Source organism: Diabrotica undecimpunctata, chromosome 6 (genome assembly GCF_040954645.1).
Source record: "Diabrotica undecimpunctata isolate CICGRU chromosome 6, icDiaUnde3, whole genome shotgun sequence".
NCBI classification, from domain to species: domain Eukaryota; kingdom Metazoa; phylum Arthropoda; class Insecta; order Coleoptera; family Chrysomelidae; genus Diabrotica; species Diabrotica undecimpunctata.
The window spans coordinates 53,442,078-53,454,395 of record NC_092808.1 but is presented as its reverse complement, the minus strand read 5'-3'; the positions used below and the strand labels follow the sequence as shown (position 1 = coordinate 53,454,395).

The 12,318-nt window shown below is 34.9% G+C and overlaps 1 protein-coding gene across 5 annotated transcripts in view; it reads right to left on the bottom strand.

Annotated features, from left to right (window-relative positions):
* LOC140443442 (zinc finger homeobox protein 3-like) overlaps positions 1-12,318 on the bottom strand; it is a 929,042-nt gene that overhangs the window by 175,453 nt on the left and 741,271 nt on the right. For all 5 annotated transcript variants that reach the window (XM_072534701.1, XM_072534702.1, XM_072534700.1 and 2 more), the window contains one exon: positions 7,899-11,055. In XM_072534701.1, coding sequence (XP_072390802.1) covers positions 7,899-11,055 — 3,157 coding nt within the window. The remainder of the gene's footprint in view (positions 1-7,898; positions 11,056-12,318) is intronic.

Below are 12,318 nucleotides of genomic sequence, written 5' to 3'. Positions count from 1 at the left end.
GGAACGTTTCGCGCGCTTCGCCCATTTTATAGTTGTCATAATCGTCATACCGAGAGGACTATTCACAGTTTGATGAATAAATTTGAGTCCAACAATGTAGTAAACAATTACCTAGAACCCGTATTTCAAATTAATGTATTATTTGCCAAAAAATTGCCACTGTACGTAAGAGTGTACAGGAGAATTCGAGGCAATCAATTCCACGTCGCTCACAATAACTGGACCTTTCATAGACCTTAAGTTAGCAAATTTTGCATTTTAATTTGTACCTATATTCAAACAAAATTCAACTGACCAAGGAGCTCACAACAAAATTCAACTGACCAAGGAGCTCACAACAAAATTCAACTGACCAAGGAGCTCACCAAGGAGCTGAAAAAATCATCTATAGTGATTAGTTACTTTTGGTTAAAACGGTACTACGTCAACAAACAAAATTATCAAATGTAAATGAGATCCAAGATGTCCAATGCATCCCAGTGTTCTGGCGACATGATCAGTGTAGATTATTTCTTTAAGAACAACATTGTTTAAGTCAACAGCGAACTAGGTCGATAATTACCAACTTTTTTTGGTATGGATTAGATGATATGAACACCAACGATAGGAGATTATAACAGGACGACGCTACGTGTTAAACAGCTCATGCCACTTTGTGATATTTGGCACGATCTATTTAATAGCATAGTCATTTCACGTGGAGGTGATGTAAATTAGCCACCGAGATCTTCCGATTTGACCTCGTTAGACCCTTTCTTGTAAAGTTTGCTAAGTCGCAGGACTGTGAGACTAAGCTACAAACTAAGTTTGCACGCCACGCAGTTATGCAACAATAATTTAACAATGTTATATTTTATATTATATTTTCGCATCTATAGATCTTTCAAATGAATTAAAAATTGCGACGATATCTCACAGTCACTTTGTTTTATTTAAATTTAAGGACAGGAAGCCCTTAATTAAAGACCCTATATTTATAATACCAGTTCTATGGTCTTGTTTTAATTTACTATTTATATTCCCTATTACTCTTTTGTCTTAATTGACTATTTATATTTATACTAAGTCCATTTATATTCTCTATTAGCACTTTTCTGAGTGATCCGGCCCTGGAGGTATCTGGAAGCGGGGGAGTCACGAGATATACAGGGCGGGTTCGATGTGAATGGCGTCATTTATTATTAATAACCAAGAGGATATCAGACGTTTCTGTCTGTTGTACTTAATATTCAAATTTTGATCATTTGTGTTTGAAGATAAGGGCCATATTTAGTTAACGGCAATATGTCTATCTATCGCTGCAGTCATAGACGTACAAGCAACAATAAAACTATCGTCCTATTATTTGAAATCAAAAAAGCCCGGGTTTAATGAAACTAGCGCTCCTTTGGAGGATATTTTGCAGATTTTTTCAGAATAATATAGTGTTACGCATGTTTTAGGTGCAACCTAACACTTTAAAAATATGAAGAATTTTTTGAATATGTCCAAAATATAAATTATACTACTCTGACAGTAGAGTAATATCAATTAATTAAAGTACATATTTCAGTAATGTTCAGAAAAAAGCCTTCCATAGTGTACTATGAGGCTGGAGGAAAGCCTGGGTAGCTTTGGAGTTCGGATGAGTGGTCCCTGATTTACTCGGACTAATCCTTCTCATCCAAGGAATTGCATGTCCGAATGTCCATATGGGTATGTAAGTCTCTATAGGTAGAGTGTACTTATTTTGCTTGCTGGCATGATTTCTTAAAGCAGCTGAATTCGAAGAAGTCAATCTCCTACCAATCAGTAAAACCTGATAATAATGGTAATGATATTAATATCACGTTTGACAGAAATGCATTCACAAGCGAAAAGAGTGGTGAAAGATGTTTGACTAGAAATAACCCTGTCAAAATATTTAGAAATAAGTAATGGCACAAATAGTAACGTAGACAAAAGCATGGAGAAGTAGAAACCAACTTAGAGTAGAGGACGATGTTAGAGTAGTCAAAAGCTTTATATATCTAGAAGTCAGATTAAATACACGAAGAACGGAAGAAAAAAAAATTGAAAAAAGAATAATGAGTGGTAGCAAAGACTATTTCTTGCTTACTCAAATATTTCACTCCAAAATAGTTTACCGGAAATTAAAAACTAATATCTGTAAAACCTTTATTAGAGTATTAGTATGTTACAGATGTGAGATGTTATTGACTACAGAATATGCAAATTGTAAATTTGAAGGTAGCGAAGAAAGATTTGTATGAAAAATCTTTAGATTAATCGACAAAATAAATAAAACATGAAGATTTAGCTATGAATTTTACCAATTGTTTGATGAAAACTGCATCACTACATCTATTGGAAAATTTGATAGGTTCTAGAGACTTCGAATAGCTGATCATGAAGTAAGATATATGACAACGGAATAGGCGGGAAAAAAGAGTAGCAGCGAAGACGCAAATTTAATATAAGTATGTAGAAGTTTATAGATGAGTCAGAAATTTTAGACAAGCGGTTAGGGACCGCCAATTTTGGAAACAAAAATTCCTTGAGGATAGAGCGCATTTTGTAATGCACCGTCATTGAAAAAGAATATTTTTTAAAGGTTCTAATTAATAATCAATAAACGGACAAGTAAAATTTCGATTCCTTGAATGTTAATCTTGAATCCTATTACAAAATGCAGATTGCCCTGCACCTATATTGTTTTTAAATAATAGATAAATATTAGTTTTTTCCCCTTTCGACATACGTCTATGGTACTTTTGATGGAAAGATGGCCCTTCTTGCGCAACTCCACCACGTTACGAATTCATATGAGAAATACAAAAGGGGAATGAAAAATTAATTCATATTTCTCATTTCTGGGGGATAGTAATTCGTGTAGTCTAGCAGGAAATTGGTATTTTACGAAATAAATAACATGCTATTAAATTAAGTAGGTTGTTTTTATGTACCATAGTCGCGATTGTTACTCTTAATTATTGGCTCGGTATTGTTACAAGTAGAAATACTGTAAATTATATACCTAAAGTAATAACGGTTTTTGTTATTTCTTAAGCTTAAAATCCAACATATTACATTATTAGATTTTTCAAAGAACAAAAAAGCAACAAAAGCATTAAAATCATGCAAATTCAATTTGTTTTCTTTTATGAAAGAAACTCCAAAATATATCAGAAAGTATAGATCCAAAGATTTCTAGGTGTTCAAAACCAAAATTCTGATTTTTACCTAAATCTGTGTTTTCTACAATGTTTAAAGCAAGAAGACAATGAATGTAACGACATGGTAAGTCTAAGGCCTTCCGTCCATTGGATCCGGAAAGCTGCGAACTGTGAAGGTGCGAATTTGAACTAATACCGTTATAACAAAATCGTGCGAATGCCTATCGTCTATTGCCTCAGTATTCGTCCGAACTGTATGATGTAATGATGGCTCTACGGAACGGCCTTTCTAATTCTGATGAAGAATTTTTCGTTTTGGAACAATTTCCTTTGATTCATCGACGTGTCAGGCAATATAGACGAAGAAGGGAAGTGTGGATAAATCCTATTTACGCCAAAAGAAAGGATTTGGAGAATTGGCTCATTTGTGGTACTATCTACAAGTCGACAATAACCACCAATTCTCACTATTTTCGAATGAAAAAGAACTCATTCCAATATATTCTTAGCCTTCTTCAGCTATCTGGAAATTTCATTTCAGTAGAAACCTCCTCCCAAAACTGTTTTGGTACAATTAGCATCTGGTACTTCTATTCACGTTGATCCCATAGATATTTTCTCTCCAATATGAGCCAAATTAACCGTTCACAGTCCAATGTGTTAATATCACCTGATTTAAGTTTCGCACTATTTCTCGATTAGATCCCAACAGGCTGGAATCGGATCCGGCATCGTTCGAATTCGGACGAAAACGTACGAACAATACGGGCCCAGTGAACGCGCTCCTCTGCTAGCCATGTATATGGATCTTTCGTCTGTTTTCGACCAGATAAGAAACCAGTTCACAAAAGATTCTTGCCTAGATGAACCGATATGTCGTGGAATGCAATTTTAGATTTCCCATGCCGTTGCATTCGTCGTCTGCCTGCTTTAAAGCAGGCAGTAGAAAGCAAAAATTTAGGCAAAAATCTGAATTTTGCTTCTAAATATCTAGAACTACTTTCTGTTTTATTCTCAGATGGTATGCCGTATGCATCTGCATAAAGGTATTTTATTATTACTTTCTACGGCGAAAACGATTTGATTTCTCGTTCAGTGCTTCTACCCTGTCACTCTGATGAGTCCTGCTGGGACAAAATATGTTTAAGCGAATTGTAGAGGCACTACATTTATTTACTCGTATTTAGGTATAAGAAACCAGTGTCTTTTCTATACCCAAAATACATATTTTGAAATACACATCCATATTTTTTTAAAAAGATGCTCATGTATTATTACATATTATATACATAGAACGTGGACGGCCGTAGCTCAGCAGCAAGATACTGGCTTTGTAAGCCAGAGTGCACGAGTTCGAATCTCGGCACCAACAACGAAATTTTCATTTCTAAAAATGATACGATCCGTTCACATACTTCGAAGGGCACGTAAAGCCGTCGGTTCCCCTGGGCTAGTGTGCATCGACACTAGCTACTGGAAACAGGGTTAAAGATGCAATTGGCGCCGGAACAATCCGAAAGGATCTCTTCGGCAAAAAAAGCCATACGATATTAATTAATATACATAGAAAAAGTTCAGATTTGGTTGAATTATAAAATAAATCATTTTATGCAACAAAAAAAATTACTAAAAGACGATTACAGAACATAGTCAGTTCTTAATTTTCCCTTAAAAATTTCACTGTTACAATAGAAATCAAAACCATACAAAATAGTAAGAAGATAACAGAGCTATAAACGGAAAGAGTTCTAAAATACACAGTATTAAACAATTGTATTATTTTATTGGACCAATTAAATGGTACAAGGGAGGCATTATTTAGCCTCCAGATATTAGTACAAAAATACAACGAGATCAACAAAAAGACGTGTTTCTCTGTTTTATCGACTACGAAAAAGCGTTTGATGAGTGAGTAAGATACACAGAATTCAGAGAAACCCTGACACAACATGGTATAGACCATAACACGGTGGCCCTTATTACAAACCTATATTGGGATCAAATGGCGTCGATTAAAATAGACAATCGTATGACAGCAGAAATGTCAATAAAAAGAGTTCGCCAGGGCTGTGTACTTTCTCCACTATTGTTTAATATATATTCCGAAAAGATCTTCCAAAATGCCCTCGAAAATATGGAAGAAGGAATAAAAATCAACGGAGAATATGTAAACAACTTAAGATACGCAGTCGACACTGTCATTATTGCGGACAGTGTTGAGAGTTTGCAACGACTTTTGAATGCCATAACCAGAGAGGGAGATAGCTTGGGACTGAATATAAACACAAATAAAACAAAAGTAATGGCCGTTACACGTGCAACAAATGCCGACATTAATATTCATATCTACAACAAACAAATAGAACCCGTACAAAAATTCCAGGATCTTGGTTGCTGGATAACAAACGATCTTGACTACGAAGTTGAAATACGTGCTCGTATAGAGTATGCTACGTCCCATTTTCAAAGAATGAAAAAAATCTTTATAAAAAATAGTAAAAACATTCAATTATTCCATATTGCTATACGAAGTAGAACCATGGACTCTCGGAATCAAAAGTATGAAACGTGTAGAAGCCTTTGAGATGTGGGTTTTTCGAAGGATGCTGAAGATCTCGTGGACAGAGCACCTGACCAACAACGAGGTGCTGAGAAGAATGGGTACTGAGAGAACTCCTAAATATTGTAAAAAGCAGAAAAACGAGTTATCTGGACCATATTTACAGAGGAGAAAAATACAATTTCCTACGACTGATAATGGAAGGGAAAGTGAAAGGAAGAAGAAGTCCAGGAAAAAGAAAATGGTCCTGGCTGACTGGTCAGGCATGGACACACATTCGATACTAAAAATAGCTCAAGATAGAGGGCAATATGCTGTAGTTATAGCCAACCTTCAGTAATGGAGAGGGCACCTTAAGAAGAATTAAAAGATGCCTTGGCGCATTGATGTATTGACTATAGAAAATATAAAGTGAAACAAATTCAAGAGAAAACAAACAAGGAACTGTCATGGAAACTGAGAAAAGTAGACGCGTTGAGTCTTCTTTAATTTAAAATCATAAGGAGATAATAAAAAGTATGTGAACTAAAATAATATAAAATAACATTAAAATTTTATGTTTTGTGGATGATGGAGCTTTAATAGCTAGCTGTCAAGACTTTTACCAGAGTAATAGGATGGTCTAACAACACGATGATATCCCATTCTTACACCAAATGTATGAAAACATCAAATATTAAACATAAGAAACTAAAACAGTAAATAAAAATGTTAAACCGAATTCAAAAACACCTTTACTACTAAGGTTTACTAAGAATATTAAAAAAAACCAGAAAAAGAAAACTGCGTTTCTTAAATGCAGTTAAAGAAAACAGAATCTTACAAGTAATACAAGAAAATGGGAAGCAATACTCACTAAATAGTAACAAAAGCAGAAAGAGAGCACTTGGCGACATTTACAAAAATATTTAAGTAGGACTTAATTTAAGCAGTTTATAAAAATGCGGAAAAGTAAAATAAAAACTGGCGGAAATAACGAGTAAATTCCATTTTTTTACAAACTTTCAAAACGTAACCTAAAACGATGCTTACAAAAACGGTGTTAAAAACACGTGAGTATAAAAAAGCTCTCGAAAAGCTACAAAATCGAACTTCACAAGAAAACAACCTAATAGCGAATGATCTTTCTTAAAAGACCCAGTTACAGTTTTATAGCGCTGAATTAAAAAATTGCCAAAAATTGTCATAACCGTCATAAAATTTACACAAGCGTGGACTAAGGGAAAGCAACTCAGAAGTTTGGACACTTATCGACATTCTTAGACGAGTGATAAATAAACGAAACGTAAATAGAAATATATAAATAATGAATTACTTTGTACCAAGTAAATTTAAATAAATCATAGTTAGAGCGCCCGTCGGCGTCGGTAAGAAAGTTTATATCTCTCCTTTTGTTTTTCTCTTATTTTCCTAAAACATTTCACCCACCAGACACGAAAATCGGAAAATAAGTTCCATCAGACAATATAAAAAATATTTTTGCTGCTATGAAAGTTTCCTAAAAAAATTAGCTGATTATCTATGAATTTCGTAACAGTAGTTTTTCTGACGAGTAGTTAGATGCCTTAAATGGCCTATATTGATCATCAGACAATTTGATTTTCGTGTTTTTCTTAAAATTTTTTAGCTATTTAATTAAAAGAATAGAATTTCTGACGGAACTTGTTTTCTGATTTTTCTGTCTGACGGGTGAAAATTTTCGGAAAAATAAGAGGAAAAACGCCCCAGAACCAAAAAAAGTCGCAGAGATACCAAAGTTTGGGGAGAGTATCTATCATAAACTTTTTTTCCGACGGTAATCTATTAGTATATATTAATAATATTTGTAATATATTTTTTATTTTGCAAATTTGGGGTTATATTATAATACAATTTAAATCAAAATTAATACTTTAAATTAGAAAGTACCACAAGAATAATTACAATTTAATATTGCACTATCTACAATCAGGTACAGTATTTAATAGCAAAAACAACAAATGAAAGTAATTTCCGGTTAAATCAGAAGTTAACTAGGCTTTACCGACCAATAGTAAAAAAAAAACGTAGTCAACGTGTTTCAGATTCCCGAATGAATTTAACGATATCGATTTAAATGCATGAATGAACAAATCTTTTTATACAAATAAAATGCTAAGCAACAACAAATAGAAGCACATAAAAGTATTTAAAATGTTACTCACCATTAGCGCCAAACATCGCATGATGAACGTACTGGTTTTGAACGCCGTAGTTTGCATTGTTGCCGAGTTGGTAGAATTGCTGGAAGAGGTTCTCTTGATTCTCCTCCTGTTCACCTTTAGCCATGTTCCCCATTTGAACGCCAGACATTTGGAGTAGCTGGTAGTGGCTGTTGTTGTTGACATTTTGCTGAGGGTTGGTGGTGGAATCGGCTGAGACGGCACCCGAAGCCCCAGGTATTGATGGCACAGTGAATTCGTTCTCGGGACCAACATCCTTATTTTGGTTTTCTAGATGCATCTTCACATTGGCTATGTGTGATTTGGTAAAGATGTGATCTTGAACTGAGTACTTGTGGGAATATTTGAAGTTACAGTACTTGCAGTCATCAGGAATTGCATTGGTTTCTCCTTCGTTTTGCCCTAAAACTTTTTGTAAAGCTATTTTACCTTTCTTTTCTTTAGCTCGTGCATTCTGGAACCATACTTGAACAACTCGTTTGGGCAGACCAATTTCTCTTCCTAGATTTTCACATTCAGCCATTGTAGGTGTTTTGTAGTCATTGAACAAAATTTTCATAGCTTTCACCTGGACTGAAGACATTTGAGTTCGGTAACGTTTATTGCCAGCCTGTGACCCGCTGCTATTCATTTGTTTTTGAGTGTTGCTTTGAGTACTACTGGCAGGTGAGGTTGGATTACTTTCATCGTCGTAGTATTCTGTAGTTTCAGACATAGAATCGCTACGTTCATCACATAAAGAACGCTCGCTGAGATCAGTTAATGGGCCTGGATCACATACATTTCGTTCATGATCCATAGAAACTTTCATTGGTCGAGACAGATCTACTGGCTTAGATAAATCTAAAGGAATTTCTCCACCCTCGGGTTTTTCCGATTTTATTTCACTTTTATCACCATTTGACGCGGCAGCATGAGCTTGCAATTCATTAATATACCGCTTCATACTTTCTTCGTAATATTTTTTTATGGAATTCTCCATATCGGGATGAAGTGATGGAAATAGAGGAGGCACCATGCTTGAATTTGGAGGTTGATTTTTGTTTTCGCCTACTGAACTTAAACTTGGTGCTGATTCAAGGCTTATCTCTTCGTCAGGCAACGCATCAATATTTATTTCACCTCTAGCACACTGATCTGCATGCTTGGTGGTTAAATGAGATTCTAGGGCAGACTTAACTTTAAATAGGGCCGGACAAAACGGACATCTTTTATTAATTACTTGAGCATGGGCTCTAAATTGCCCTTTTCTTTCTCTGGCTCTGGTATTCTGAAACCATACCTGAACCACTCTCTTTTTTAAACCGACTTCTCTTGCAATATTTTCCAACATTTTTCTGGATGGATTACTTTCTACCTGATATTTTTGATAAAGGTAATCTAGTTGTTCAGGTAGTATTGTGGTTCTAAGTCTTTTATCTTTGGGCTGATCAGAAGTGTCACTTTCTGCATCAAATTCATCAACTTTTCTTTTTTGCCCAGCAACATTATTTAACATATTGATGAGAGGATGCTGAAGATTTTGTTGAGGTATGTTCCCAACATTGTTCTGTTGCTTATTTATATCCCCCAAATTAGCGTTTAGTTGTTGTAGTTGGGCATGCTGCTGAAGGATTCCAAAAGGAGAATCTGGGGGATATGATGGAAAAAGGTTAGGATTCATTAAGTGAACAAGTTGATGCTCTCGCCAAAGTTCAAATCGGGGAAAAACTAGATTGCATTTATCGCACTGAAATGTACTTTCTTTGGATTCAGAAGGGGAAGGAGATGTTGGGGGATAGTTTCCTTGGCTTGGAGTTGGAGTTGTTGGAGCAGTAGGATGATTGGGACTTTGTGTAAGGTTGGGTTGAGGTAGATTCGGTAATCCACTTTGAGGGGGCATCTGATGTTGAGATTGTTCTACAGTTGTACTTGAATTTGAATCTTCTGAACTCAATACAGCGGCTATTTGTGCTGCTGCTGCTTGAGCTTGTGCTGAACGTTTTGCATCTTCTTCTTTAAAGCAGTGCGTTTTTTGATGTCGAATTAGTTCGTAGTATCTTTGGAATACCAGTAGACACTTTTTACATTGGTAATTTAGTCCAGGAGTTCTTTGAAATCTATTTGCTCCAGCTTCATCAATTCCAGGTGCGGGCTCAACTGCTGGTTGGTTTTCGTATACTTTTCGTGCTTTTTGGCGAGCGTTTTGAAACCAAACTACTATAACTCTTGGACTAAGATTCAATAGTTTAGATAGATATTCAAGATCGTCATCTTTTGGGTAAGCGTTATTTTCGAAGAATTCTTGTAGTACTTTTATTTGATAATCAGTAAATCTAGTACGGTTTGCTCTTTTTCCGGTTGAACCTCCAGATCCCTGACTTCCAGGATTACTGTAGTCTCGGCTAGGGCTTAGGCACCGGTTAGGAGTAAGGGGTAGCATTCCCTGAAGATTGTTTGGATTAGGAAAATTTTGTTGGTTAAGTTTAGGAGGCGGCAACATAGGACTTGTAAGACCATGATGGGATGATAAGCCGGCCATATTCATAGTAGGAGTACTCGTAGTTAAGGTATCACCTAACTGAGATGCAATGATTGAAGTCAGGGTGAGATTATTTGGTGTACTGGGTTGTGATACACTTTGGTTATCTGAACTGGCAACAGACGTCGCTGGACTTTGTGCTTGTTGCAAGTTTACTGGTAAGTTAAATATGTTAGGTTTTTCGTCTATAGGTTCTGGTACTTTGTCATCGTTTAGTTTGGGAAAGTCATCGATAGGTTCCTCTTTTAATTCATGTTTTATTTCTTGGGAAAGTTTTGGCGATTCTTTTGACTTATTCTCTTCAATACTACTCCCCGAGCTGTTCAAGGGCATTACTTTAGCCTCACCAGTTTTTTCGTATTCTTCTAAATTTAATGTAGTTGATGGCGGATTGTTAAAATTGTACGGGCTATCTTTATTACGCTGTCTTTCTTTAAACAATGTGTTTCTAAACCAATGTTTTATAACTTTCGGCGGTAAGCCACTTTGTGATGCCATCTCGTGAATTTGGTCTTCCGACGGCGAATTGTTGATATCGAAGTGAGCACGTAATATTTTCAGTTGATCGTCGGTAATACGCGTTCTCGCTCGTTTCTGATTAGCCGCTGCACTGACAACCTGCAGAAATAAGAAATACCGGTCTGAGAATTCCATCGCCAATATTAAACAGATTTATATGTAGTACCAAACGGACGAATCGTAAATGTATGTAGCCTTAATAAATTGTAACAAATTGGCTATAAATCAATTACGATAATTATCACAATGGAAGGCTACATCTTACAAACAACAATTAAAATAATCAAGTGAGAGAGACAGATCGAACGAAACTAATAATGAACGATATAGACCAGGCATCGGTGTTGTAAATTTTAATACGTAGTAATATATTTATGTGAGTAAAAGTGACTTTCAAATATGTAAATAGTTATAAATATAAAGAAAATATAATATTTTTGTATAAATAATATATTACTGTTCTGAAGATCTTTTCTTGTGTCATCTTAATTACTATTATGGCATCTAGTAATTACTATTTTAATGGGAATAAGCCACGTTTGAAGTTTAAAATAAGTTTATTGGCATTTCAATTTCTACTTCGGAAATCGTTCTCAAAATACAAACATTAATAAATTAAACAAATTTTGTTTTTTGTTACTAGGTGAAATATTCTCCTTATAATTTAATTTTATCTGATTCATCTATATTTACAATTGAGACATATATTATACGTTTTACAGTAGACCTACATATACAAGATATAATATACAAAGAGTATATTATATCTTGCTAAACTATATTGCAAAACAAATTATTAAAAGCATCAGTAAAGTTTTTCTAAAAAAATGCAATGTGTACATAATAACATTACTAAATCTTCCATAATGTCTCAAAAACATTTCACATGATCAAAACTGCATTCTAGCTATAGCACCATATACTACCATATATACTATTTAAACTAAACATTTCGATTAGAGGATAGAGAAAACGAGACAACATAACAAAGCAGATATGAAAAAATTTAAACGGGTTGTGAGTTTATCAATTAAAGTGAAGAAATACCAGATCAAATTTTCTTTATTTGCAAAAAAGATGAATTGTGGAACAGTATCTGGTTGTTACCAGAAATAAAGTTAAATTGAACGCATTATCAAAAAAGCATGAATTGACAAATGATCAAAATCTACAGGAAATAAAAAGAGACGAATACACAAAAATATTCTACTTATTACGTCGTTTTCTTTCGAAGGTTCGCGATACAAATTGTAATTGTAGCTTTAGAAAATGCTGCACGAAGATTTCTGCGAACGAGTGGTGAAACCATCTCCTCAGGTTTTTGAGAAATGAGTTCTGGCATCTTCCTATCGATCTTTTGCC